Source organism: Sus scrofa, chromosome 9, assembly GCF_054392235.1.
Source record: "Sus scrofa isolate SSC_HxYL_T2T_F1_AM1 chromosome 9, Sscrofa_HxYL_maternal_Yorkshire_Landrace_v2.0, whole genome shotgun sequence".
Lineage (NCBI taxonomy): Eukaryota > Metazoa > Chordata > Mammalia > Artiodactyla > Suidae > Sus > Sus scrofa.
In genome coordinates, this window is record NC_139391.1 from 46,673,783 (window position 1) to 46,700,506 (window position 26,724).

A 26,724-nucleotide genomic window follows, 5' to 3' on the forward strand; every position below is an offset into this window, starting at 1 on the left:
GCACACAAGATGGCGGCACCCAGAGGAGTAGAGGCCGCGCCTAGGGTTTGCTGAGGCTCCCTTCCCCACTGCCCCTTCGAGCGCAAAGCGCCGCGAGCCCAGAGGACGGGGGCCGGGCGGGGACAGGGGCACCTGCGTAGCTGGACCGCGAGTCCGCGCCCAGCCTGCGCCGCCCCCACCCGGCCCCGGCCTGACCCCATCCCTTCGGTTCCCGATCTCCTCTCGGGCTGACCCATTGCCCGGCCGTGGTACGCCACCACCAGGCCTCCAAAGCTGAGGTTTCTCCTCCAGCCCGGGATCACCTTCACTTTAGAGATGTTTGGCCTCTTCCCTCCCAAACAGCCTTCCTTCAAAACCGGGACTCCTGGACCGGTACCTGGCCCCCTTTCCCTCCCCTGAGTCTCCACTTCCTTCTAACTGGCTTCTTCCTCAGATTCTCCCTGGATTGGAGACTTCTCACCTCCCTTACAAATTAATCCCTGACCCCCTTTCCCCCGCCCCTTAAACATTGACCACCGTGACACCCTTCTAACCGGGAGCCAGATTTCATTTTGTACTAATCCCCATAGCCCCTATCATGGAGGCTGTGTATCTAGTAGTGAATGGGGTGGGCCTGTTGCTGGATGTGCTGACCTTGGTGTTGGACCTCAACTTCCTGCTGGTGTCCTCCCTCCTGGCTTCCCTGGCCTGGCTCCTGGCCTTCATCTACAACCTGCCACACACGGTACTGACTAGTCTTCTACACTTGGGCCGCGGAGTCTTGCTTTCACTGCTGGCCTTGATCGAAACCGTGGTCCGCTTCACCTTTGGGGGCTTGCAGGCCTTGTGTACAGTACTCTACAGTTGCTATTCTGGCCTGGAGAGCTTAAAGCTCCTGGGGCATCTGGCCTCTCATGGGGCACTTAGGAGCCGCGAGATCCTGCACCGGGGCGTCCTCAATATGGTCTCCAGTGGCCATGCTTTGCTGCGCCAGGCCTGTGACATATGTGCCATTACCATGAGCCTGGTGGCCTACGTGATCAACAGCCTGGTCAACATCTGTCTCATTGGCACTCAGAACCTCTTCTCCCTGGTGCTGGCCCTGTGGGATGCAGTGATGGGGCCTCTGTGGAGGATGACAGATGTGGTGGCTGCCTTCCTAGCCCACATTTCCAGCAGTGCTGTGGCCATGTCCATCCTCCTCTGGACCCCCTGCCAACTAGTACTGGAGCTCCTGGCCTCAGCTGCCCGCTTCCTGGCCAGCTTTGTGCTTGTCAATCTCACCGGCCTGGCACTGCTGGCTTGTGTGCTGGCAGTGACGGTGACTGTGTTGCACCCGGACCTCACCTTGAGGCTGGCCAGTCGGGCCTTCAGCCAGCTTCATGCCCGGCCATCCTACCACCGGCTCAGAGAGGATGTTGTGCGGCTTTCTCGTCTAGCACTGGGCTTGGAGGCATGGCGCCGAGTCTGGAGCCGTAGCTTGCAGCTGGCGAGCTGGCCAAACCGAGGAGGGGCACCTGGGGCCCCCCAGGGTGGCCCTAGGAGGGTGCCCTCTGACAGGACCTGGCGACAGGACACTCTCCCTGAAGCAGGGCCCAGAACAGAGGCGGAAGGGGAGGAGGTCAGGATGGCCAGAATGACAGCTGCCCGGGGCCGGGAGAGGCTCAATGTGGAGGAGCCTATAGCTGGGCAAGACCCGTGGAAGTTGCTGAAGGAGCAAGAGGAGCGGAAGAAGTGTGTTATCTGCCAGGATCAGAGCAAGACAGTGCTGCTTCTGCCGTGTCGGCACCTGTGCCTGTGCCAGGCCTGCACTGAGATCCTGATGCGCCACCCCGTCTACCACCGCAACTGCCCTCTGTGCCGCCGGGGCATCCTGCAGACCCTCAATGTCTACCTCTGAAGACTCTCCCTCCCTGCCCACCCTCCACGCTCCACGTGGCCACCTGCTCTAGGACAGCATTAACACCTGAACTCTGGGGCCTGGCTTGAATCCCCTCCTGCACTCACGGCCATCATGCCAGAACCTCTAAGCCATGGGTCCAGGATACTGAGATGGGAGACTCTGGAAGACTCTGGCTTGGGTGGGGGCAGGGGAACCACTTTTCCCCACAGGGTCCCTGTGACACGGAGGGTGTTGAGTGTGTCGCTCTGCAAGACCCTGAGACTCTTTGCCGTGGACTGTCCTCCGGCTTGCCAGGTGCCAGATGCCAGTGTCTGGGGCTCCCCTGCGCTTCTGGTTTTTCTGTTGGGGATTTGTAGGTTCTCTCCCTGCTCCCACTCTCCTTCCTCCCCAGCTTCTGCAGCCATGCACATCAGTGTCGTTTGGATGTTTTGGCAACTCAAGGGCCTTGGAATGATCTTGAACTTTGCTTTCAGCTGGGGTTCTGAGTCCCTGCAGGCTTTGAGGGTTGTATCTCTCCGGTGCCCTTACAGCTGCCACTTCTACCTGGCATGCTCTTCTGAGGCCCCCTCCCAGTCTGACCCAAGAGCTGGGATCAGGAGCTAAGCCCCAGGGGTGTGTGTGTGTGCGGGGGTGTGTGTGTGTGCGTGCGTGTGCACTTTTGCACTTGGCCTTGGGACCATGTACCCTCTGGCGCCCCAGCACTACTGGGAGCCTCAGGAGGGACTGCCGGATTTCTACTCTTACCCCTTTCACTCCCCACATCACAGAGAAAAACGCGTTCCCCTTCTGTTTGTCTCTCCTGGCCCTGCAGAGGGCAGACTGTGCTCATGTCACTAGGGTCCAAATATAGAGGGTGCCAGGGCAGAGGGGCACGCAGCTCCCTGAGGGGTCTGCCTGGCCCAGGTTCCAGTGAATAAAGTTCTGTTATAGCTCCAGTGGCCTCTGTGTGCGTCCTTGCAAGGGTCAGCTGTCGTCAGTGTCCTTCGTTCCCGCTGGAGTCACAGGTGTGGTTGGTGGTGGACCTGGCAGGGGAAGAGGTAAGACCCGGTGGGGGTTCTGTGCCTTGGGGAGAGCCCGTGCCAGGGGTGACTGCATTCACTTTCACCCCCTCCAGTTTGTTCCCTGTCACGTGCATGGCTTTTGGAAAGCTCTGCCTATCTTAGATCAGTTTTCCCAGAACTGAGCCCTAGTAGAGAGGACTGTGAACTCTCTCACCCCTTGAGTCAGCCCTCCCAGCTTTTCCTCTGGTGCTGCGCTTCCCAGGAGGGAACTTGGGGTCCCTGCTGCCTGGAGTCCAACCCACCCTCAGATCCCTGGAGGAGTTGGTATTTGTCTTCGTGTCTTTGAGTGGTGCTGTGATGGGCTGGAGTGTGGCCGTGGGACCTCCTGGTGGAGAGCTGGCTGGTCTGTGTAGCTTGCTATTCGGCCCAGTCCCCATGGGTCATCTGTACCTCCACAGGACCTGTAGAACGGGGGACACTACCCCGTAACTGTAAGTTAAACCTAGGAGCATAATGCCAGGGACAGTCTTCTGGAAGAGAGGGCAAGAAGGAAAAAGAGGAGGTCAGGAAGCAACTCTGAGGAGAGGCCCCTCCACTTTCTCTTGAGTTGAGAGCTTGAGCTGATGTGGGTTGGCAAACCCTGGTTCTCAGGCACTGGGTTGGGAGTGGGGCAGGGGCTGGCTTCTGCGGATCAGGGAGGGGAGCCTTGAAGGGGCTTTGTGGCTAGCCTCAGACTTAGTGGAGCGGCCCAGCTCAGTAGGGGAGAGTTCCCACATCCACCTTAGAGTTGGGAGGCCTGAGGAAGGGCTTTTTTCCCCCTTCCCCCAACCCTGCAAAGGGAGCTTGGCTCCTTCCAGTCTCTGTTTAAAGTGAGGATAAACATTTTTTGAGAGAAGATAAACTTCCTGAGCTGGGAGAAAAAAACCCTTTTTTCCTTCAGCCCCCATCTGGATGCTATTGGCAGAGCTCAATAGCCTCTCTCCCACTAACAATCCTGGTAGTCAGGAGCTCAAGCAACCTAGGGTCATTGCTGCATTCTGGAACTGGGACGCCCCCTTGTGGCCATCTCCAAAATGACTTACCTCTAGACGTCCAAGGGCACTCCACTCCCCTGGCATGGGGGACAGAGAAATAGCTTTGGAGTTACATAGGGACCGGGCAAACAGCCAGAGCAGTCATGAATGAAAATCCTGGGCTCCTTTTAGTTGGTCAGGGCAGGGGTGTGTGTGATGAAATCACAGCCAGTCCATATACTATCAATGAGTTGGAAAAAGGGGCTTCCTTTTGGGGCTGGAGCCCCATACCAGGACACCCTCCTCAGCAGGCCACTCCTGTTCACAACCTTTACAGCTTAGGCAGAAGCTCTGTGGAGCAGCCTTTCACCTGGGCCTGCTTCCTGTGTCTCCTGCCCCACAGCTCCATCCAGCCTAAGAGCCCTCCCGTCTGCCTGAGCACCCTCTCCCCACTCCTTCCCACCACCACCCCAGTTTCAGGATCAGGGCATCCCCACCATTAAAGAAGAAAGGCTGAAGCCAGTAGGAGGTTTTCTTAGATTTATTGAATGATCTCTGAGAAAAGAGCCCAGGAACAGGAGAGATGAGGGAGGACCCAGAGAAGCAGAGGACCAGGAAAGGAGCACCCCACTTTGGGGTTCTGGGCCAGAACAACTGGGGGGACCCTGCCAGCACAGCGCACTCCTTTGGTCTAGGGCAGAAATCCAGCCACTGCCCCATGCTGCCAGCCCTGATCTCAGAGTCTCTGTCCCCATTCCCTGAGGCAGCAGAAGGGAGAGGCCCCCATCCCACCTCTGCAGTCCTACACAACATTCCAGGGGGGCCAGCCCTCCAGGATGATGTGGCCCTCAGTGTCACACCTCGGAGTGAGAGAGCACGGGCTCACTTTCCAGCGGGCATCAAGCAAAGACAGGGGAGCTGTGCCAATCGGAATACACTAGAAATCCAGAGAAGGTGCTGTCTGTCTTGATGCTGGCATAGATGCCAATGTAGTCACCCACGCCCACCTGTACCCACACCTGGTCCTCGGGCTCCAGCCTCACCATGGCGCCCCCGGAGAGCGAGGCTGGCTTGGGCCACCCCCCAAAGAACTGGAAGAAAGAGGCGATGGACTCGCCATTCTTGACCAGATCGAACTGCAGGCTAGCCCTGTAGACGGTGGCGTGGACGGCGAAGTAGTAGACCCCGGGCACCTGGCAGGTGAACTTGCCCGTGACGGCGTCGTAATGTCCCTGCTCGTTCACCAGCACGCGGTCGAAGGGTAGGGGCGCGTCCGATGGCGGTGGCACTCGGCTCTCGGAGCGCTTGGCGCTGAAGGCGGAGCGCGGAGGCACTGAGCACTCGCCCGCAGGCCCCATCGCCCCCACCGGGCCCGCCTCTCCTCGCGGCCCGGGCTCCCCACGCGGCCCCGGGAGGCCTGCGGGGCGTGGGGGAGAAGCGGAGCGGTTAGGGTGTGCCCGCTGCTCCTCCCTCATCCACCCTCAGCCTCCCAGCCACCACTGCCCGGCCGGGGCCGCCTTGCGCCCCAGGGCTCCCTCCCCTCTTCCTGCAGGGCTTGGGGCAGATCTGAGGATCCCAGGGGTTGTGGCTCCCGCCGCTGAGTCACCCTCTCCTCTCCCGGCTCTGGGAGCCGCCGGAGTCGGGAGTGGGGGTGGGGTGTGGGACAGGAGCGGCGCCCCCTTGGTGGGAAGATCGAGCCCCGGGCCCGGAGAGCGGAACCGGGCCGGGCTAGCTCCGACGTCCCCACGGATCGCAGCGGAGGCGCCTCTTACCCGGCCTCCCGCCCTCGCCTTTCTCTCCCGGAGCCCCGGGCGCGCCGTCGCGGCCATCGCGGCCGTCGCGGCCGGGCAGGCCCTGGCTGCCGTGGTGGCCCGGCGTGCCAGGAAGGCCGGGGTGCCCTGGGCACAGGCTGGGGATCTTGTTGTCGTCCAGTGGGGGCGAGCCGGCCGCGAGACCCAGGAGCAGCAGGGCGAGGAGCGGCCTCATGGCGCCGGCACGCGGAGCCCAGACGCCGGGGGCCTCTGGTCGTCTGTGGGCCGGGCAGGACAGGAGTCGGGACCCAGAATCCCGCGACAAGCCTCGCTCCCGGCCTCGGCGCGGTCGGCGTGGGACCCACCCCACTGCCATGCGCCTGAGAGAGGCTGAGCGGCCGCGGGAGGATGAAGAACCCGGCGCCCCTAGACCCGAGAACCCCCGGGAGCACCGCGCAGCGGGGAAGGGAGAGGCCGACCCTCCCTCCCCCTCCCCCACGGGCCGGCGCCCAGGCTTTCCCACAGTCCCCTCCCCCAACTCCGTTTCCCCGCCCCCCCCACTCACCCCTCCATCCTGGCTCGGGGGCAGCTCGCGCTCTCTCTGGCCTCCTTTGGGGCGCGCTACTCCGGACCCTCCAGCTGAGCCCTGCTGCCTGCCCTGCACTTCTCTCTAGCCCCTGCCCTCGGCGCCTCCCTGGCCCTGGGTCGTTCCTTGCCGGCTGCTCTGCTCCTCCCAGACTCCAAGAGGAAACCAGTTGTTCAGGGGCCAAGAACCCGGGCTGGGAAATAGCAGGGAAATAACTCGTGGTGTCGCCCGGCGGCCGGCCAAAGTTTGGGAGAGAAAAGAGAGAGAGAGAGATTTGAGCCGGGCACAGAGAGGCAGAACCGCGAGAGACAGATGCTCAGGGCGCCTACAACTCCAAGGAGCAGGCAGGAGAGATGGTGCTGTGACAGAGACCAAGGGCAACACTCTAGACCAGGAGAAAGGTAAGATGAGACCTGAGGGTGGAAGGTTCCAGCAGCAGTAGACAAAGCAGCTTCCCAGTGCTCAGAACAGGGCTTGCCATGTAACTAAGCACTCAGTACCTTTTTGTTGAGTAAATGAAAATGTCAGAAGGTGAGTGGCGGAGAGCCTGAAAAAGCAGGTAGCAAATTGGGGTCAGAGGCTTGGGTGGGAAGTGGTCCAGATTGTTGGTGGTATAGGTGGTGGAGTCAGGCCAGCTGTTTGCAGCAGCTGGAGCAAGTAAAGGGATGGGGAGGGATCTGGGAAGGTGGGAGGGTCCCATTAGCCCCAAGGACTTCTCTTCCCCTCCCTGGGGAGACCCAGAGGAGATGGGCAGAGTCCCATGCTGGCCCCCTTCCTTTGCTTCTCTGCTTGCCTGCCCTGATAGGCAAAGGAGGATGGGCAGCAGAGGGCAGGGGCCGGCTTCAAGGTCAGGGCTGGGCACAAGACTCCAGGCCAGCTGCCTCGGGCAGCCTGTTGCAGTTGAAGGGCCAGGGGGTGCCCAGGAGTGCCAGGCCAGACTGGCACTGGCGCTCTGCCTCCTGGCAGACAGAGCGGCAAGGGGGAAGGACACTGCCTAGCGGGGTGCAGTGGGGCACAAGCAGCCCGCAAAGGAGCCTCCGGAAATTCTGGTAGCAGGGCAGACTTGTCAGGCTCTGTGGAAGAAGGAGATCAGCCCTCAGGCATCCTGCTCCCCAGGTTCCCTCCCCTTTCTGGGGGTCCCTCATTATCTCTGCGCAGAGCACCTTGTAACCTCTGAGGAGCTCCACCACCTCCTCCTGGGTGGCCATGCCCACCCAGATGTTAGGGAAGGCCGTGGTGTTGTAGCTCAGACCGATGCACATCTCCACCTGGACAGGCTCACAGGCCAGCTCTGCAAGGATGGGAGGGGAGGGTCACTCTGGGGAACACTCACAAGTCACCTAATTGCTCTGTATGGGTCAGATGGGGGTTGTCGTGAGGATCAGAGATAACAGGGAGAGATGCTTTATACATGTTGAGGATTCCTCTTCTCGAGAATGGGCATTATTCGCCAGCCCTGCGCATCAGGGAGCACGGGGCCCCAACATCAGCAGGACTGCTGGGCCTCTGGAAGGAGTGCCCCTCCTCTCACCCACATCTTTGAGGTGGGCCCTGGAGAGGGCTGGTTTGACAAGGCTGGACTGGTTCTTGAAGCTGTCAACTCCCAGATTCCCATTTCCTTTAGGGGTGACCCTAAATGCCTTTGCCCCCATTGGGGGAGAATCCAGGACTTGGTGAAGGGGTCCGGAGTCAGGATAGTGGGTCCCCTGCCCCCGTCAGGGAGGAGAGGGGTGGCTGCTATGAAGTGTGCCAGGGGGTTTCTATACATGGGCACGCAGCCTGTTCAGGCCTGCAGTCCCTGGCTGCGGTGCCCTGGGGGAAGCTCCTCACCTGGGGGTGGGAACAAGGGGCTGCTGCAGTTGTCACCACTGCTCTCTGCACAGTCTCTCCATAAGCCACACATCCACTGCAGACTCTTACACCCTGCATCCCGGCAGGAGAGCTCTCCAGGTCCACAGGGCTCTGCAGGCACAGGGGGCGTGGCAGTGCCCCAGAACATGCCTGTATTCCTGCTGCCTTCACAGTGCCCCAACCAGGGTCCAGAGCCCTTCTCTAGTCTTCTGGAGGCGCCTCTCCTGCCCACACCCACTCGCCCATGGCCACCTACTCTCTGTGGCATTGAGGGCCTGGTAGGTGGCCGAGAAGCCCCCACCGCTGATGCCATGATCTGTCCTAAAAAGGACAGCCAGCTGGTGGTACGAGGAGATGAGGCGCCGGGGTGGCGGTTCTGCTCCACAGAACCTGCCGGAAGCAAACAGCAGTCCTGGTGCAGGAGCCCTTGGCCCAGCCAGCGTGCACAAGGTCCCCTGCGGGGCTGGCGTGGCACTGGGTGCTCCAGGGGATGCCAGAGGGCATGGGAGGCATGGTCGCTGACTCCTGGAACTTAGGGGCTGGTGAGGAAGACAGGTATTCAGTAGACAAAGTACTAAACAAACAAACTGCTTGAACTTGAGCCACTTTGAGCTGGAGGAGATCAGTGATCATTCTTGTGGGCATGGGAATGGACCTGGGTTGGGGAGAGGCCTGGGAAGGGCCTCCTGGGGAAGGTGAGAGGGGCAGGTACAAAGGTACGCAGGTGAGGAAGGACAAGCCTTTTTGGGGGTGACAGTGAAGAGACCTCTAGCTTGAAGCTAGGAGACAAGGGGGCTTATTTGTAGGAAGCCTTGACCATTGGACTGTGGAGGATGGGGTTTCTCCTTGGCCCCTTCCACTGGCTCTGCTGATACCTGCCCAGGAGGCTGAGGGCCCCTGAGTTGCTGGTCTCATAAACTTCCACATAGTCAAACTTGCACGCGTCCTGAGTGTCCAGGCTGAAGTTGTGAAACTGCAGTTCTATGCCATGTCCAGCGGGCACTGAGATATGCCAGGTGCAAAGCTGCTGGGGCGGGGGGCACAGATGGAGTAATTTACCTTCTCCAGGTAGGTAAGGTCTGTGAGGCCAGGCTGAGCTTCACATGGGCTTCCCCCTGATGCAGGCGGGGTAGGGAGTGGGTGGGGCCTGCCCACTGTTCCCAGCATCAGTGGCCGAAGGGCCTTTTTACTTGTGGGCTCTCAGAGATAAGCTTACCCAGCACGGGAACATCTGGGAACCCAGGAAACACTTCATAATCATTCACTTCCTGCCTGCTTGACCTTCCCAGGTACAAGGCAGTATCTGCCATGCTGTTTTATTCCCTTTATTTCTTTCTTTCCCTCTCCCTCTCTCTCTTTTTTTTTTTTGTCTTTTTGGCATTTCTTGGGCCGCTCCCGTGGCATATGGAGGTTCCCGGGCTAGGGGTCTAATCGGAGCTGAAGCCACCGGCCTACGCCAGAGCCACAGCAACTCGGGATCCGAGCCGCGTCTGCAACCTACACCACAGCTCACGGCAACGCCGGATCCTTAACCCACTGAGCAAGGCCAGGGATCGAACCCGCAACCTCATGGTTCTTAGTCGGATTCGTTAACCACTGCGCCATGATGGGAACTCCTCTCTTTCTTCTTTTCTTTTTACAGCCACATCTGCAGTGTATGGAAGTTCCCAGGCTAGGGGTCTGATCACAGCTGCAGCTGTGGGCCTACACCACAGCCACAGCAATGACAGATCCGAGCCACATCTGTGAACAGCACCACAGCTTGTGGCAACAGCAGATCCTTAACCCACTGAACGAGGCCAGGAATAGAACCTGCATCCTTAGGGATACTAGTTGGGTTCTTAACCCACTGAACTGCATCAGAAACTCCTGCTATGCTGTTTTCAATTATACTAACCCGGATGCTCAGGTATGCCCACGTGCACCACACCACCCTCCCCAGAGAGCTCTGGCTTACCTGGTGGTGAGGATACTGTTGCAGGTAGATGGGAGCAGAGAGCATGCCCTGGAGCCCAGTCAGGTTCCCCCCACACCCTGTACAGGGGCAGAGAGGCTCATGAGTTTGCCAGGTCTGGGCCTTCACCCAGTAGGGCTGGCATTGACGGCAGAGGAGTTTTGGCCATGCCTGTGGGGAAACAAATTCTGGGCCAAAAGAGTAACCAGGCAGGTTTGGGGCTGGGCCAGGCCTGAGGAAGACGGCCTCAACCTGGATCAGATGCCTGAAGACAGTGCCCGCCCTGAGGCTGGTGGGGGCCATACCTGAGAACTTGGCACTGCAGTTGGTCTCATCACTGCCATCGGCACAGTTGGCAAAACCATCGCACACTGAGTCAGGTAGCAGGCAGACGAGCTGGTCACAGGGGAACTCATCGTGGGCACAGCTCCCTGGGGGTGGGCATCTGGATTCAGGACCCCCACCCCCCTGGAGTCTCCAACCCTTTTGCCAGTGGCTGGAGGGGAGGGAATTGGACCATAGACAGGTCACTGGGGATGGGGTGGGCGTTTTCTCACCGTGCCCTGGGGCTACAGCCTGGTACCAGGCGTGGAAGCCAGATCCTTCCACGCTGCTGTCAGAGACGAAGGCCACCTGGAGGTGGCTGGCGTTGGTGTTGAGTGTGGGGGGAGGCACCCTCCCACACACTCTGTAAGAAGCCAGGTTGGGGTGATGGACGTGCAGAGCTCAGGTCCAGCCAGAGTGGAGCCTGCCTGGGCCCTGTGGTCCTCATTCCTCAAGCCCCTTCCTGGTGACAGTGTGTCAAAGAGGCTCCTTTCCCACGGAGCTCTGACCACCGTGGCCCTTGCACATCCAACCTCGCAGCATTCATTTATGGGAAAGAGAGCCAGGAACTCCGATTTCCAGATTTGGAAACTGAGGTCAGAGAGGGGAACGTGACCTTCCCAAGGTCATAGAGCAAGATGGTGGCAGAGCCCAGAGACCAAGTCTCTCCATTTCCTCCCAGTCAAGCCTTTCCTATTGCAGCTCCCTCGTTCTGCCCTCCAGACAGCGGTTCAGGATGGGGGTGGGATCTCTTGGGGGCAGAGGAACCCACCTGAGGAGGGGGCCTTCAGGCTCGGGGGAGATTTCCAAGCGATCAAAAAGACAAGAAGCCACCCCCTCTATGCTGAGAGCTTCAATCTTGAGCTGTATAGCATGGTCTGTGGCCACCTGGATATGCCACACGCAGTAGGTGTTGGGTGGGTAAGGGTCTGGGTAGTTGGGGCTGTTGAAGAAGCCCCTTGGGCCAGGAAGGAGGCCCCCACAGGCTGCAGAGATGGAAGTTAGAGTTCAGAGGTCAAAAGGAGGGAACTTATTTTTTTCCCCAAGGTGCCTCTTCCTGGCACCCTCACCCCACCCCGGCTGCCATCTTGAGCCCTTTCCCAGGAAGATCTGCCCTTACTGGACTGGGGTGTGGGGCTCATGCCTGCCTCCAGTTGCCTTTTAGGGGCCCCAGTGGTGGTGAAGCCTCGGGAAGGCAGTAGATGAAAGGCGGCTTCAGATGGGGATGCAGCCTGCAATTCTGGAGGCAGGAAGAAGGGGGGTAGGACTCAGAGGAGCTGGATCCCTTGGAGGGGATGGACTGCTCCTGGAGTCTCACTCTAAAGCCATTCTTCCCAGCAGGCCCCAGGTACTTACGGGCCAGGATGATGGCCACCAGCAGCCCGAGCAGCAGGAGCAGCAGGCTGGCCAGCAGGAGGACACACAGCCAGGAGAAGCGGCAGTCTGGCTGCAGCCCTCGGGGGCGCTGACCTGTGGTGGGTGGGATTCTGAGAGCCCTTTCCTTGGGCATCTCTCACACAGCCCTCAGCTCCTGTGCCTTTTTGTCCTACCCCCAGGCCACCCCTGAAATGGTTACCATGCCAGGGAGCTCGGAAGCGGCCGCTGGGGTCCTCCCGGAAGGCAGGTGGAGGGCGAGGCAGCCCTGATTCAGGCTCAAAAGCAGGATTGCAGAACTCCGTCTGAAGGGAGAGACTTGAGAGCTTGAGAATTGGCAGTCGTGTTGACCGGGCACTGCCTCTTGGTCTTGCAGGAGTGACCCTCTGTGACTCTTACCTTGCTCAGCTCTGTTGTCTCCACACAGAGGATGATATCTGAGCAGTCCTTCATGGCTCTAGGCTCTGCATTGCCTTCTGGAGTTCCCGTGACAGCCCAAGACCCCAAAGGGCCCACTCCGTGCCCCTAAACCGCCTATCAAAGGAGCAGCCTCTACTCTCTGAGGGCGGGGGCTGCCAGGTCAGACCAACTCTCCAGCTGCCCTTGGCAGACTGATTCGGGCTACTGGCTGTTCTGCCTCTGTGCGGGGGAAGGGACAGCAGCCAGAAGGAATTCGCAATGGCATGAAAACAGTCCCTTAATCCAACTCAGCTGAGGATGCTGAGGTCAAGACCCTGGCACAGGGCAGCAGTCCTTAAAGGCACAGGAAGCGAAGTGCTCTGTGGTGGTTGTGGGGAGTGATGGGGAGCTGGCCACCCCCTTCCTAACCTCACCGAGGTGTTGAGGGAGGTCTGAAGGGTGCTGGGAGGGAAGGGGGATGGGGGCGGTGGGAGGTGGCTGCAGGCATGAAGGAACCTTCAAATAAGGATTTGGCAGCTTCAAGCTGTGAGTCCCAGGGGCTCTCGACGAAGCCGGCGGCCCATCTGGGTGATTGAGGCATTAGCCAAGCTTGGGTCTTTGCAAATCCTCCTAAAGCACCTGGGTGCCCAGGACAAGGAGATAAGCCATTATGGGGCAGAACAGGTGCATACTGATGGAAGTAGGGGAGCTTGTAGGGTTGACTGCCTCTTCCTGGGTCCCCTCAGCTGGCAGGAGGAAGTTAGAAGTGCCCGTGGCCTTGGAGGGAGGGGTCAGGGTGGGCCCTTCAGATGGACCGTGGAGCCGGGCAGGTGTGCCATCTGCTGCTGCAGGACCGAAACCTTGCACACCACATCGCTCCTCGCCTCTCTCTCCGTGAATGAGGTTTCCTTGGAAAATCCCAGCCTGGCGCAGCACTCCTCGAGGAGAAGGAAAAGGGATTGTTGATCTGGTTTGTGTTAGCCATACTCAGCCGAGTCTCTGAGTTGGGCAGGGCAGGAGGCGGGGAGGCCGCGTAATATTTCTGGCTACCCTTTGCACAAGGTCTGTTATGTATTAGACCCTGGGTGAGAAGAGGTCCTACGTGCGGTTTCTCTCCTTGACTCACTCTGTGAGGTAGCAGAACTGTTTACAGATGATGGCCTAAGGCTCTGAGAGGTTAAGTAAATTCCCCAAGGTCCTACGGCCGGTAAGATATGGAGACAAGGGTTGAACCCAGGATCGGGTAAATCCAAAGCGCCCATTTTCTGTGACTCACCTCTTTGGCCCTGCACTGGCCTGAGGCGGGCTGGTGACAGAGGGGGACAAAGTGAAAAACCCCGTGGGGAGAGAGGAAACACGGGAGGGGACCTGTGATCCGAAGGCAGCTCTCTTCACCCTCGGGAGAGCCCCCCCCCCCCCGACCCCAATCCCCCTGCCCCGAGAGTCCCAGGCTGCTTTTGTCTAAGGAATAAGCTTTTCCTTGGACCTGGGATGTGACTGCTTTTAGAGGGTTTGAGAGGTTGAAAGCATTGACAGGATAACACAGCCACGTTCTTTTTCCTTCTCTCTTTCGCTGGTGGGTGCACAGCGTGGCTTCCAGAGGCTGCTCCCGTGGGCTTAAGCCAGGGGTGGCGATGCAAAACGATGCTCCCCTTTTTACTAATTTCTTTTGGTTTTGGAAAATGTAGTTTAAAGAAAATGTTATTTATGTTAGCATGTAAAGTGTTTACTGTTATTTTTAAATTTGTTATTTAAAAATTCATAAGACAATATTTGACTTTCTTTCAGGTCTGCTTTTACCACGGTAAATGTTGATAGCTATAAGAAGCAGGGGGACTCCCTGGAAAAGGTGGGCATCTAGTCTAAAGTTAGACGGTTGAAAAAGATTTTTTTTTTTTGCTATTTCTTGGGCCGATCCCGCGGCATATGGAGGTTCCCAGGCTAGGGGTCGAATCGGAGCTGTAGCCACCGGCCTATGCCAGAGCCACAGCAACGCTGGATCCGAGCCGCGTCTGCAACCTACACCACAGCTCACGGCAACGCCGGATCGTTAACCCACTGAGCAAGGGCAGGGACCGAACCTGCAACCTCATGGTTCCTAGTCGGATTCGTTAACCACTGCGCCACGACGGGAACTCCCTGAAAAAGATTTTTAACAAGGAGAACTTGGGGGTTAGGTAAGGATTCCAGAAAGGAGGGGTGCTTAGCATGGTGGGCCTAGGGAGTCTGGCTTGTAACCCATTTTAGGCAGGGGGTGGCTTGGTCAGAACTGGGTCTTAGATTTTCTTTTTCTTTTTTTTTTTTTTTTGCCTTTTTATGCCTTTTCTAGGGCCGCTTCCCTCGTCATATGGAGGTTCCCAGGCTAGGGTCTAATTGGAGCTGTAGCCACTGGCCTACGCCAGAGCCACGGCAACTTGGGATCTGAACCGAGTCTGCGACCCACACCACAGCTCATGGCAATGCCAGATCCTTAACTCACTGAGCGAGGTCAGGGATCGAACCTGCAACCTCATCATTCCTAGTTGGATTCATTAACCACTGCGCCACGATGGGAACTCCAGAACTGGTCTTAGAATGGTCCCTGTTTGTGGGAAGATGGTGGAAAGTAGGCAGAGGGAGGTTGGGAGCAGGAAGCTCCACAGCCGTCCTCTGCTGCACCCCGGTTCTGCTGGTGCAGGCGCCCCTGCAATTGGCCACTCCATGAAAGCATTTCTAGGAGAGCAGCTAAGCCGCTCGGTGAGGGGTCAGGGCAGGTGGGAGAATGGCCCGGGTAAAGGGACAAGGAGAGAAGCAGAACGCAGACCCCTCAACTCATCGTCTTGTTTGACCCTCATAACAGCCCTGGGAGGTAAGGTCAGGAGCTGTTTTTGTTCCCATTGTCCAGATGTAACTGAGTGCCAGAGTCACATAGCTGGAAAGGAGCAGCACTGGGGTTCGGAGCTGGGTCTGCTGGATTCCTCATTTTCAGCTTTTGGTTCGTTCCCCCCTTTCCTTTGATTTTTCTTTCCTTTCTTTTACATTTTAAAATTTATTTTTTTAGGAGTTCCTGTTGTGGCGCAGTGGTTAACGAATCCGACTAGGAACCATGAGGTTGAGGGTTCGGTCCCTGCCCTTGCTCAGTGGGTTAATGATCCGGCGTTGCCGTGAGCTGTGGTGTAGGTCTCAGATGAGGCTCGGATCTTGCGTTGCTGTGGCTGTGGCATAGGCTGGCGGCTACAGCTCTGATTAGACCCCTAGCCTGGGAACCTCCACATTCAGAGGGATCGGCCCAAGAAATGGCAAAAAGACAAAAAAAAATTTTTATTTATTTGTTTTTTTATGGCCATACACGTGGCATAGGGAGGTTCCCAGGCTAGGGGTCCAGTCGGAGCTACAGCTGCCGGCCTACACCACAGCCACAGCAATGCAGGATCTGAGCTGTGTCTGTGACCTACACCACAGCTCATGGCAACGCCAGATCCTTACCCCACTGAGCAAGGCCAGGGATTGAACCCGCTACCTCATGACTCCTAGTTGGATTCGTTTCCGCTGTGCCACGATGGGAACTCCTCTTTTACATTTTTCCATGTTCTTTCTATAAACTTGTAGAGGAGTGGGGACAAGAGGGCTGTGGGCAAGGAGTCCTGTGGGCAGCGTTTGCTGGAGCCCGGGTGAGCAGAGAAGCCCTGGGGAGGTTTCAGGCCTGCAGCCATTGAGCCCCAGGCCGCTTGCTTCATTCTTGGCCACCTGTCGGGCTTCCTTTTCTTCCTTCACAGTCCCTGGGCCTTGGCCTTCCCTCCTCTTCCTTCTCTTGGGGTCCCCCCACCTCCCTGCTGTCTGCAGGGACACAGTGTCTCCAGGCCTTCTTTCCTTGCTGCTGCAGAGGTGGGTGTGTGGACTTTTCTGTCGACCACAATGGATAAAACTAACAAAGGTAAGTTACCTCTTTTCTTGTTCAAGTGATCTCTAGCCCCTGGAAACTCCATTGTTCTTTTGTTTTTGTTCCTGGAAGCTTGAATCACTGCAGCTTGGCCTGGCTGACTGCCTTGTGGCCCCTCAGTAACCAGGAGGGGTGAGGCCAGCTTGAGGGTAGCCATCGCCTTCTAAACTCTCCCTCTGTAGTCCTCCCTCCGACTGGCTCTCCAGCTCCAACCTTCCCCTCCAGCCCTTCTAGCCTCTTCCTTTTCCCTGGAACCTGCTGTTCCCACCCTACCTGTCTTTGTTCAGACTTGTCCTCTGACCAGAACACTTTCCTTTTGTTCATTCTTAGGACCAGCAGTATAGGTGTGCCTTAGGACTCGACTTTGCCCCAACCCGACCCGATATATCAAACACTCCCTCCTCTCCTTGTTCACGGCTGCCCCATCCTTGATGCTCACCCCCTGGTTTCTGGATCTTCTCTAGTCTCCAGGAGCCTGGAAGACTGCAGCTCACTCCCAGCCAACCCACTGCCGCCTCCGAGAGGCAGGTCACACCGAGTATCAGGAAATCAGGAAAGCTAATTTCTCGGCTTTGGAAAGCCCATTTGGTGGCTCTGCCTCACTGACTTCTGTGGGTTGGACAATGTTGTATTTACTTTGAATTCCTGAGAAGTCAGGAGCATCCCGAGAGGCCAGGGGAACTAAGCATTTATTGAGGATCACCCACTAGGAGAATCTCAGTAGAGCATGGATTGTGTGGTCCTGGAAATGGAGGTGAGGTGCGGGAAATGGACCTTTGTTGAGTACCTACTATGTGCTGGACACTCGTAACTCAGTAGCTATAGTTATGCTCAGATTACAAAGGAGGAAATGGAGACTCAGAGAGATTAAGTAATTTGCTTGGACTATAAATGCTAGTCTCTTTCTGCTGCCTCCTGCACAGGTGTTTGTGGCCAAGAGCAGTGAAGGACTGGCCCCTCAGAAGTGCACGCCCAGCCCTGCTTGGTCCCAGGTATGTGACAGATTGTGCTGGGTTTGCTCTTGGGTGAGTGTGAACCTGTAGAGTCAAGGAGTTCCTTGGTCACGTTGCTGTTCAGATCAGTTGCTAATAGACACAGGGCTGGGAAATTTGCTGCTGAAAATCCTGCAGCATTTTGGACCACATTACTGTCAATTATTGGACCCAAAGGCAGAGCATTCAGGTGGAAAGAGATCTGGGTGGGGAGACGAGATCCCTGGCTTCCATCCTGCCTCTGCCACCGATGAGCTGGTGGACTTGAGTGGGGCTTCTCCAGTGGACAAGCTGACCTCTATGGTCCAAACTCTGAAGCAGTATGCATTTGCTAAGCACTGGTCACTTTAAAACATAGAAACTCGGGAGTTCCCGTCGTGGCGCAGTGGTTAACGAATCCGACTAGGAACCATGAGGTTGTGGGTTTGATCCCTGCCCTTGCTCAGTGGGTCAAGGTTCCGGCGTTGCCGTGAGCTGTGGTGTAGGTCACAGACGTGGCTCGGATCCTACGTTGCTGTGGCTCTGGCGTAGGCTGGCAGCTACAGCTCCGATTCGACCCCTACCCTGGGAACCTCCATATGCCGCAGGAGTGGCCCAAGAAATGGCAAAAAGACAAAAAAACAACAACAACAACAACAAAAAAAAAACATAGAAACTCTATAAAGTGCAACCAGGGAGCCAGCGGTGGCAAGTCCCCTAACACAGGACTTGTATTTAGGGAAAAAGTGACTCAGGATGAGAACACGTGAGCTGAGACCTTTGAGATCCTCTAGTCCAATCTCCTTAATTCACAGATGAGACACTAAAGCCCAGAAAGAGGGAGGTTCTTGGTCAAGGTCACACAAGAGCAGGTGCAGGGACACTGCCTCCCTGAGGGAGAGGCCTGCTGGAACACCAGCAAAGAATGGGGAGAGAAATCCCTGTTGCTAGGAGGCAAAGCTTTTGGGTAGAGAAACACGGGGCCAGGTTGTGTGTGGGGGACTGTGTAGCACTAGGACCTGTTGCCATGGGGAAGAGAAAGCGCCACAGGTTAAGTACAGAAAAGAGGGCTGGGAGCAAAGCTGGAGGGGGCTGAGCCCCTGCCCTCAACAGCTACCTATAGTCTGAATATTCCCCAGTAGAAGCCAATGAAACACACAGGCGGTTTCCCCCTGCAGTGAAACACTAGGTGCAGGAAGGGTATGGCACTTTACGCTAATCCAGGGCTCAGCTAGCCATTTTGCTCTAAGCCTAATGTTTCCATTTTGAAGGCGATCCTGTTTACCTGTGGTGTGAGGGAAATCCTCAGTATTTAACATCGTATCCTGGGTTAGGCCCCTCCCAGCAGGTGGGGGAGAAACTCTAGGCTTGAGTCACTCTTGTTTTCAATCCTTCTTGGGAAATGTGCAGGAAAAAAGCGCCGCCCCCCCCCCGCCCCCCAGCACTGTCTCAGCCCAGGAGTGGGGAGTGACAACAGGTGCCCCTGATTCCTCGAGGGAGGGAGACACAGACAGGCCTTGATTTCTGTGTCTGGAGCAGGGATGGCAGGAAAAACCCCGATAAAATACTCTAAGCTCAGCTGGTGAAGACTTTTGTTTTTCAAGTTCTAGGATTGGTGGCAGAAATGAAAAATCTGAAGTCCTGAGGGAAAAACCAAAGGAGTCACATCCCTGGGGATCCCGTGAGGCCCTCCCTTCGAGTTAAATCTGGTGCCATCTTGGAAGCAGCACTTTAGCACAAAGGCAGCCGTTTCCAGGTATTAGTGGGGCAAGTTGAGATCTTTTGGTTAATTTACCAAGAACCAAACCTCGATCACTCCGTATCCAGGAATAGCCACTCTTTTCCAAGAGCAAACTTGGCTGTATTCAGCCTCTGCTGGAGAGGCTTGTCTTAGCTCGTCAGAGGTCTTTACAGACACCCAAGTGTGTCAACAGAGAACCACCAGAGTGCCCATACCAGCAGTTAAAAAGCAGACAGTCTATTTAAAGAAATGTCTATTAGAGATGCTAATTTTCTTAAGTGGGAAGCCAGAGTGCCAGGTATGGGGAGACACGCTGGGGTTATCTAGAAGTGCTGATAGGACACCTCATCCCTAAATGTTTGCCTCCAAAAATGAAGTATACATAAACTAATGTGGTAAGATGTTACTTTTTAGATTATTTTCATAATCCACCCTTTATTTGCTTTTTAGGGCTGTACCCGAGGCACATGGAGGTTCCCAGGCTAGGGGTCGAATCAGAGCTACAGCTGCCAGCTTACACCAGACACAGCAACACACGCTCCAAGCCGCATCTGTGACCTACACCACAGCTCACGGCAATGCTGGATCCTTAACCCACTGAGCAAGGTCAGGGATCGAACCTGAATCCTCATGGATCCGAGCCACAACGGGAAGACCCAAGATGTTAATATTAACATCAGTGAATCCAGAGGAGGAATATACTGTTCAAAATATGTACTATTTCAGCTTTTTCACAGAATTGAGAAGTTTGAACGAAACAGTGTGTAATTTTTTCCAGAACGTGGAATTTACCATCTGGTTGAAGCAGTAAAATACCTGGCCACTGACAGGTTAAGCGCTCTCCCTGGGTTCAAACCCCTCCCAAATCAAGATTCTGCCACTTACCAACTCATCTCTCAAAGCTATTATTTATTCTGTACAAGGTTCCACTGTACATCACACATTCTACTCTTGCTTACACAGTAAACAAGTGTACCCCAGCCCTTTGGCTCAGGTTCACAGGTCTTCCCTGGAGAAGCGTGTCAGGCCAGTTAAACTCAGGGTGTGTTTTTTTCCGGATGCCTCCTGGGAGCTCAGGAAAGTCCTGGGTTCCAAGGGACACAGGCAGGGCCCAGCTGTGTGGGTGTGCAGAGAGGTCCAGGCCCAGAGCCCGGTTCCTGGGTGCTGAAGGGCTTCTCTCCTGGGACAGCATAGAGTTTTGCCCAGCTGTGTAGGGCACAATCACGCCCATGGCAGAGAATCATACAATTGAGGCAAGATGTCCCCAAATACCCAGGCTCCAGCTCCCAGGCCGGACTGCAGACTGATGCCAAGAGGAGCCGGGGGGTGGCACGGGCATCCCTGAGAAACTCGGTCCAAAGGGCCTATGCCAGGAGGTTCTGAGAAGGGGGCTGGGGCAGGAAGGCGGAGGAGAGCTTGTTAAGGGGGAATAAATTAAAGGGGGGAGAAGCTTGAGGGTAGGGGGCTCGTGCTATCCTTCCAATGCTGGGGAGCAGACCAGGGGCAGGTTAGAGGAAGCAGGTGGGCAGAACTTGAAACACTATCAGAAATCTTTGACCTACTCTCCTCTTCACCTCACTGCGATGCGAAACGAGCCAGGGGCTGAGGGCAAGACCCCGAGCTTTCCAATGGCTCTGAACATGGCACCGGGGAAAAGGGAAGAGGCTGTGGGATATTTCAGGGAGGGGCAGTCACCCCCTGGTCCCCAAATGCTATAAGGCACAGTTCTTGGAGGCAACTAGATTCCATCCAAAACATTAAAAAAACAAACAAAAAACTTGTCAGATCCCAGATCTACTGTGGCTGTGTTTGGGGCCTGGCCAACTCCCACCTAGCACCACTGGGGGCTAGCACTAGAAAATCTGTATTTGAAGAATTAAAAAAAAAAAAAAAAAAAAAAAAGGAAAGAAAGAAAAATGACCAGCACGACGTCCCAGCTGTGAAGAGGTGTCAAGGAGAGCATCTCCAGTCTGAAAACTTTAGTTATGGTAATTTTTTAAAAAAGTTGGGCTTCTAAAAACCAAAAACAGCTTTTTTTCAAAGATGTCCCCTCATCTGTCCCCCTGGGGTTAGCAGCGTTAAGAGGGCTCTTGGCTCACAGGTGTTTTCCTTGCTCCCGCACCGGTGAGCGGGGGGTCCAGGTGAGGAAGGCGGGGCGCTCCCGGGGGCGATCCTCCCCGCAGGCTCTAGAGGGCGCTGTCTTCTCGGGAGGCCGCGGCCGCGCAGCGCCGAGGTGCTGTCTTCTCCCCACAGATGCTGCCGTTTCTCACACACAGGAACGAGCCGCGGGTGTGCAAATGCAAACAGCCGAGGGGCGCCGCGCCCGCTGGGTCTGTGTCCTGCGGATCTTCCCTGCCAGGCCGGCTGCGGAGCGCCCGGCTCCCGCCTCCAGATCCCGGCCATGCTGCCGCAACTCCTGCTGGCAGCTTCATTTTCCTTTATTTTTCTTATACGTCAGGGTTTGTTTTTGTTTTTTGTTTTTTTTTTTTTGTCTTTTTAAAAAACTCAGGGTGTGGGGCTACCACGGGGAAGGGCGGACGGGACGTAGCTCCTGGCTGCTACATGCGGGAGGGCGGACTGGCCAACTCGTAGAAGAGCAAGTAGGCGTCGCTGGTGCGCACTTGGCTGGAGGACATGGGGGAGACGCTGCGGAGAGAGCAGGGCAGGTCAGCCTGGCGGAGGGGGGCCGTCCCTGATCTAGCAGACACCCCTGCCCTGGCCCCCTCTCCTGCTGTTTTCTGGAAAGTCTCCCAGGGGCGGCGACACACCTTCTGGCCCTGACCTCTTCTGGGTGAGGTGCGGGGGTCTGACAGCCGGGCCCGCCCCGAGGCCTGTCTCACCTGGAGTCATTGAAAGTGTGCCATTCGCCCGTGACGGGACTCCGGCAGTAGGCTGTGTAGTGGCCGCCCATGGTGGTTCCGGAGTGATTGGACACAGCATACAGGTTGTAAACAGCGTGGTCTGAGGAGGAGGCAGAGCGTGTCAAGCCCCCAAGGCATCCCTCGCCCCTCCCGTCCCGCCTCTGCACCCCGTGTCCACATCTCACTCCTTAGCCGCCTCCCTCCCCCTCCTGGCCTCCCATCTGTATCTCAGACACTTGTGCCTTGTTTCTGCCCTTCCAGCTGAAAAGTACTCACTGATGTTTTCTGAGGCAAATTCTCGCAAGTCCAGGTCTCTTAGTGGGAAATTCACAAATGTTGTGAGCTTGCTGGTTCGTATCCTGGATTCCGAGAACCGCTTCAGATCTGGCATTGATGTGTGTCAAGGACAAAGAGGGTAACAAGAAGAGTCAAAGAAAAGGAGACGGAGTCCCTGAGGGTGACTGCGAGTCTCGGGAAGCAGACGAGCAAACAAGAGAAGGAAGCTTCCTTGTTTCCTACTCTGTTGGCCCTTGCCTTGGCCCCTGGTCATCGGCCACTCTCTACAAGTCACATCCCTGCCCTGATGGATCTGAAGGATACGGAGCACCAAGATCTTTGGGAACCTCTGGACGGAGAACTTCTTTATACAGCGTTTTCTGGCTCGGCAGCGACAGCACGTCTGAAAAACACGACAGACAGGGCTGGCAAGGACTCACAGAGAGGTCGACAGCCGAATCCAGCAGCTCCCGTGCCAGTCTGCCCCCGAGAGGGCTCTGGGAGATGAGCTCTCGCTGTCTTGGAAGGTGACTTACTGGCTTCTCGTCGCCATCCAGCACATCCTCTTTGGTGAAGAGCCTCATGCAATCCATTAGAGTCACCTCGGGATAACCTCGCTGGAAGAGAGCAAGGTAAAGGTCAGAGGTCGATGACATGGAAAAGTCATAGTGGGTCTTTCAACAGCGCAGCGGCAGGGGTATATACCTTAGCAATGGGCAGGGAGAGGTCCCAGAAGGGGTCAAAGACTGTAGAACAGTAACCACAATCCGTACACGTCAGGGAGCTCTTCAGCTGCCCAACGAAGAGATCTGGAGAAGAGACGGACACGAGGTGCTTAAGCACCAAGACTCCTCCCTCCTCATGGCTCCTGCCTCAGGCCTTTGGTGCCGGGCACTGGGCAGCAGAAGGGGTCCCTGGGAGAGCAGGCTTCTTGTGCTCTGCTCAGGCAGGTCCCAGGACAGGCGGGTGTTCCCCCATGCCCGCACTTACCCCCGATCCGACTGTCTTCCCGTTCTAGATATTTCCTCCACATCTGGCGCCCTTTCTCATCATCACTAGGACCCAGAGAGAGGAAGACAAGGGGGTCAGTGCTCAAACCATGATAAGTTTAAAGGCCCAGCCATCGAAACCCTTAATATCCAGAATTCTCCCCACTCGTTACTCCCAGAGAAGCGGGCACAGTCCTGCCCCCAGCACTCCTCCTGCTTACGGGAGATGGTCGAGGCCCTCGGGACTGGACTTGGGCCTCACTGTGACCCGGTTCACCTCGTTGTGGAGCCCATCCAGAAGGAAGCGAAGAAACTCCTGAGCGTCCTGCTGACTGAACCCGAAGAAAGAGAGTGAGCAATACCTCTTGCCTCTGGGCCCTGCTGCTGCCCCCACCCACGGTGCGGAGGATGTGTCCCTGAAGCCCTTACTTATAGCCGACGAAGCGCGGTGCGTATCTCTGGATCTGGGTCTTGAACTCAGAGGGGCTCACCACATCATTGGGGGATGAGGTCCATATGGTCTGGATTAGTTTTGCAAACTCTGTAGGAGTGAAGGACACATGGGCCATTTTCTCTAAGAAACTAGGGTCCCCACAAAGAGAAGCCAAAGGGAAGAAAGAGAGGCACATATAACACATGACTAGAGCGCAGCACTGGTGGAGTGGAAAAGCATGCAGTGTCCAAGGATGGGCCCTCACCTTCCATGAGGGCCGTGTGTGCACTGCTGCTGTGGCTGAGGTCCCGCATGTAGAGCCTCTGGAGGCAGTAGTCTCTCAGCTCCCGGGTGTTGCTCAGGCACTGCAGGATGGAGTTCATGAAGCACTGCAAGAGAGCACCCAGGCAATCAGCAGCGGAACAAAGACCCCTGTCTGGCGTGTCTTTTTACTTAATACCTACCCAAGGCCCTCTGGTTCATCTGGCCCAGAAATGGATCCTCCCACAGCCTCAAGTTCCTCTTTTTGTAAGTGAAAGCGGTGAAGTGAGGCAAATTCCCACTGCTGGCACGGGTGACGTAACTGGGCATTTACTACAGAGGTGTACAAAAGGGTGTGGGTGAGCCGGACAGAAGTGTGTGGGAAGTGATGGATGTCCTTGCGGAGAAGAATCCAGAAAAGGAGCTAAGCTGAGGGTTAAAGGGACAACTCCTCTTTAGCAGTGCTCCCTGCTGGGGGCAAGGAATGAGGCAGAGCCCAGCCATTCTGTAAAACACCAGCCAGGAAGGGCAGGTACCAACTGGCCTAGGGGGTAGGGAGTCAGCTGAAGCCAGGAAGGGACCCTGGTTAGATGGTCCCACTTGGGATGGTAGGGAGTGGCCTCAGGAAAGAAGTGGGCTGGGAAAAACTTACCGTGTTCCCAAGGTTTCGAAGACCAGCCAGACCCTGGGCGCTCTTAGAGTTCTGTAAGCAAAGAACACGTGGCACATAAGGCTGCAGGAAGAGGCCCGGCCTGTACTAGGTTCTCTCTGCAACCTTCTGCCAGTTGTAGCCACTAGAATCAGGTCGCACACAGTATTGTCTCTTCAACTTTAGTCTACGAATGTTGTAGGAAAGAGGGGTGAGGAATGCCTATCCTTTCCAACACACAGCAAAAATATTCTTCACAACAAAAATACTTTGCTTTCCTTTATCGACTATGTGTTTTCTCTCATCTTTATGTTACTCTTCGTTCTCTGCCATACCGTAAACTGGAGATTAGAGCCAGCGACTCGGTGTTCACATATCTCATTCCTGGCTCCAAGAAATCTCAGGTCCCAAATCCAGGTGTCCTCTCAAATGACCCTACATTTGTACCCCTAGATGTCTGATAGATAAAACAGCTGTCATCATAAGCTCCTCAAGGAAGTCCTGCAAAGTTCAATGACAAACACCTTAACTGAGTTTAGATCTCCAGCTGGGGAAAAATCTCTAGTTGGCCTGCTATTCCGACTTGCTGGAGACAGGTGGAATTCCTTCCAGCTGAGCTCAGCCCCTAAGGGCCGATGGAAGCCTGGGAGAATCCTCCCTGCCTGGTTCAGGTTTCAACATCCTCACTGGCCACTGGCTGGGAATCCTTCCGATGGCAGATAGCGGCCAAGCAGAGGTAAGCACCTGGCTGAAGGTGCTACTCTTGCTCCTGTTCCTATTGTGGAGGCTGGGGAGCGGGTGGGGGAGAGAACAGGTGCTCAGTTGAGGACTGTATTGTTTGTCCAGATCTCTTGGCTAATCCTGGCCCAGCCTCCAAGGAGTCAGGAAACCTCCAGGCTCAAAGGGTTAAAGAGATGAGCCTGCCACCCTCTCTCTCAGGGAGGGGACCCGGGAGGAGGCAACTCTGGAGCAACGCTGGCTGGGGCATGCGTGGGGCCAGCTCAACCCTGATCAGAACAGGAGCCTGAAATAACTCAGCTAAAATTACTCATGCCGTGTGCTGTCAGCAGCTCAAAGCCCATGAGGTTGTCAGCATAAGGGGGTGGGGTTGGGAAAGGCAGGCTGAAGGAGGGCTTTTTTCAGGAATGGCCCTGTTGATCCCACAAGTAAGATCCCTCCTTGCCGATTACTAGGTCTAACACTAACAGGTAGGGAAGGAAACACCTAAACCCAAAGAGAAACCTGGTGTCCATCTGTAGCTAGAAAGAAAAGCCTACTGGCAGCAGGTGGGGTAAAAGCAGCCACCGAAGCACAAAGCAGGGTCTGGGTCCCAAACACAAAATTTAAAGCTCACCTTTCTGACATCTAAAACCCTGATGTGCCAGTCAGAGTGCCACAAGAGAGAGAACTCCCTGGACAAAGACCTTAGCCGCATTTGGAGGACGACTTGGGGCCCAACAAAAACAATGACGTCTCCGTGTCGCCCATTTGGAACTAAACATTAAAGCCTGCCCACGACCGAGTACCTGCTCCTTCTTCCCCAGGACAGACAGCCACTCTTCCACCTACTTCTGGCAGCACTTTACCAGTGCTCCCCCCCGCCCCCAGACAACACCTGCCTACACAGGCCATAGGAGCAAAGCATTCTCCCGCTGGTGACTGTCACTGTTGGCCAAAGTGGGCCCTTGGCTGAGACCGCAGTCAAGAAGCACGGGGGGCGGGGGGGGGCGCAATAGGACTGGAGTCATCTTTCTAATGAAGCATTCCTGTGGGGTTGACACTTAACTGTGACCCAGCTGAGGGAGGTCAAGAAGAACAGATCACCATCTATGATTGCTACTCTTAAGGATCTAACCCTACTTATGGCCCGGAGGGTGGAGAGATGCAGGAAGATGAGGTCTCCCTGCAGCCACTTTCTCAGTTCTGGGGGTGAGCTCAAAACTACTTGCCAATTTCTGAGTATCAGGGTAGAAGGCAACTGGGTAAGAGGAGTCAGGGAGTGGGAGTGGAGGGGAGAGCAGGGCTGTTCTCTGTTCGGCCAGATATTCTTTTATGTCCAGCTGTGAAGAGGAAATCAGGAGCTCCGGGGAAAGTCAGCACTTTCCATTCCAGAGAGGAACAAAATGTTCCAGGAGTGACCTTTCTTACCGGGAAAAAACAATCCTACCTCAGGGCTGACAGGGAGAGGCTAGAACTGGAGAAGTTGGGAGAGACCCTGCACAGCCAGCCTCTCACCAGGAGAGAAGGAAGTGACTCCAGCTGGGATGCTGGGACTCAAGTGCAAAGGGCTGAGAAAGTTCGGGGTCAAGAACTGCCTTAAAATTAGCCCTCAGCAAACCTAACTTGACTCAGCAACCACTGTTCCAGAAAGTCGATGCCACCTCCAAAGACAGTAAACACACAACATTCACTTCCCAGGGAAGGAGCAGGGAGGCTCAGCAAGAGCCCCCTCCACAGAAAGGCCAAGGAATCATCTAGGAACACGGGCC

General features: G+C 56.1%; 4 protein-coding genes and 1 long non-coding RNA gene across 20 annotated transcripts in view; 2 read left to right on the top strand and 3 right to left on the bottom strand.

Annotated features, from left to right (window-relative positions):
* On the top strand, nt 1-2,817 carry RNF26 (ring finger protein 26). The gene has a single exon (XM_005667432.4). The coding sequence runs from the start codon at nt 578-580 to the stop codon at nt 1,877-1,879; it is 1,302 nt and encodes a 433-aa protein (XP_005667489.1). The 5' UTR covers nt 1-577; the 3' UTR covers nt 1,880-2,817.
* LOC110255443 (uncharacterized) lies at nt 2,813-24,518 on the top strand. 3 transcript variants are annotated; one of them, XR_014815432.1, is made up of 7 exons: nt 2,813-2,919; nt 13,924-13,984; nt 15,020-15,109; nt 15,891-16,048; nt 16,978-17,046; nt 18,630-18,781; nt 21,889-22,535. It is a non-coding gene; the product is annotated as an uncharacterized LOC110255443 (long non-coding RNA). The 3 variants fall into 3 exon arrangements; XR_002335677.2 differs by lacking the exons at nt 2,813-2,919; nt 21,889-22,535 and adding exons at nt 6,498-6,634; nt 19,217-19,369; XR_014815431.1 differs by lacking the exons at nt 13,924-13,984; nt 15,020-15,109 and adding an exon at nt 23,072-24,518 and having other exon boundaries at nt 2,827-2,919.
* Nucleotides 4,423-6,394, bottom strand: C1QTNF5 (C1q and TNF related 5). 4 transcript variants are annotated; one of them, XM_003129940.4, is made up of 3 exons: nt 6,213-6,394; nt 5,669-5,925; nt 4,423-5,313 (listed from the first exon to the last, which is right to left on the bottom strand). In XM_003129940.4, the coding sequence occupies exons 1-3, from the start codon at nt 6,218-6,220 to the stop codon at nt 4,796-4,798; spliced, it is 783 nt and encodes a 260-aa protein (XP_003129988.2). In that variant the 5' UTR covers nt 6,221-6,394; the 3' UTR covers nt 4,423-4,795. The 4 variants fall into 4 exon arrangements, with proteins under 4 accessions (XP_003129988.2, XP_084832490.1, XP_084832489.1 ...); XM_084976364.1 differs by having other exon boundaries at nt 6,200-6,394; XM_084976363.1 differs by lacking the exon at nt 5,669-5,925 and having other exon boundaries at nt 4,423-5,207.
* Nucleotides 6,952-12,379, bottom strand: MFRP (membrane frizzled-related protein). 5 transcript variants are annotated; one of them, XM_003129941.5, is made up of 13 exons: nt 12,136-12,379; nt 11,939-12,041; nt 11,719-11,832; nt 11,483-11,602; nt 11,135-11,348; nt 10,596-10,726; nt 10,344-10,469; nt 10,042-10,118; nt 8,960-9,108; nt 8,341-8,474; nt 8,064-8,195; nt 7,397-7,524; nt 6,952-7,306 (listed from the first exon to the last, which is right to left on the bottom strand). In XM_003129941.5, exons 1-13 carry the CDS (start codon nt 12,187-12,189, stop codon nt 7,082-7,084), a joined length of 1,707 nt encoding a protein of 568 aa, XP_003129989.2. In that variant the 5' UTR covers nt 12,190-12,379; the 3' UTR covers nt 6,952-7,081. The 5 variants fall into 5 exon arrangements, with proteins under 5 accessions (XP_003129989.2, XP_084832484.1, XP_013834929.2 ...); XM_084976358.1 differs by having other exon boundaries at nt 6,952-7,524; XM_013979475.3 differs by having other exon boundaries at nt 10,042-10,469.
* Nucleotides 19,656-26,724, bottom strand: part of USP2 (ubiquitin specific peptidase 2) — a 26,950-nt gene continuing 19,881 nt past the window's right edge. For 6 of the 7 annotated variants that reach the window (XM_005667433.4, XM_084976359.1, XM_084976360.1 and 3 more), the window contains 11 exons: nt 24,239-24,289; nt 23,591-23,714; nt 23,322-23,433; nt 23,114-23,224; nt 22,894-22,958; nt 22,609-22,712; nt 22,440-22,520; nt 22,228-22,306; nt 21,904-22,011; nt 21,607-21,727; nt 19,656-21,412 (listed from right to left, as the gene is read on the bottom strand). In XM_005667433.4, coding sequence (XP_005667490.2) covers nt 21,325-21,412; nt 21,607-21,727; nt 21,904-22,011; nt 22,228-22,306; nt 22,440-22,520; nt 22,609-22,712; nt 22,894-22,958; nt 23,114-23,224; nt 23,322-23,433; nt 23,591-23,714; nt 24,239-24,289 — 1,044 coding nt within the window. In that variant the 3' untranslated portion in view covers nt 19,656-21,324. The remainder of the gene's footprint in view (nt 21,413-21,606; nt 21,728-21,903; nt 22,012-22,227; nt 22,307-22,439; nt 22,521-22,608; nt 22,713-22,893; nt 22,959-23,113; nt 23,225-23,321; nt 23,434-23,590; nt 23,715-24,238; nt 24,290-26,724) is intronic. The other variant, XM_084976361.1, reaches the window with a different exon arrangement.

Bases quoted from the DNA above. Each gene is read 5' to 3' on its own strand.
- RNF26 (XM_005667432.4), top strand. From the start codon at position 578: ATGGAGGCTGTGTATCTAGTAGTGAATGGGGTGGGCCTGTTGCTGGAT.
- C1QTNF5 (XM_084976362.1), bottom strand. From the start codon at position 6,023: ATGGCAGTGGGGTGGGTCCCACGCCGACCGCGCCGAGGCCGGGAGCGA. The intron at 5,314-5,668 runs GTAAGAGGCGCC...CACGCCCCGCAG, and splicing joins AGGCGAGGGCGGGAGGCCGG to GCCTCCCGGGGCCGCGTGGG.
- MFRP (XM_084976356.1), bottom strand. From the start codon at position 12,189: ATGAAGGACTGCTCAGATATCATCCTCTGTGTGGAGACAACAGAGCTG. The intron at 11,603-11,718 runs GTAAGTACCTGG...TCCTGCCTCCAG, and splicing joins GGTGGCCATCATCCTGGCCC to AATTGCAGGCTGCATCCCCA. The intron at 8,196-8,340 runs GTAGGTGGCCAT...CTGTGCCTGCAG, and splicing joins GGCCCTCAATGCCACAGAGA to AGCCCTGTGGACCTGGAGAG.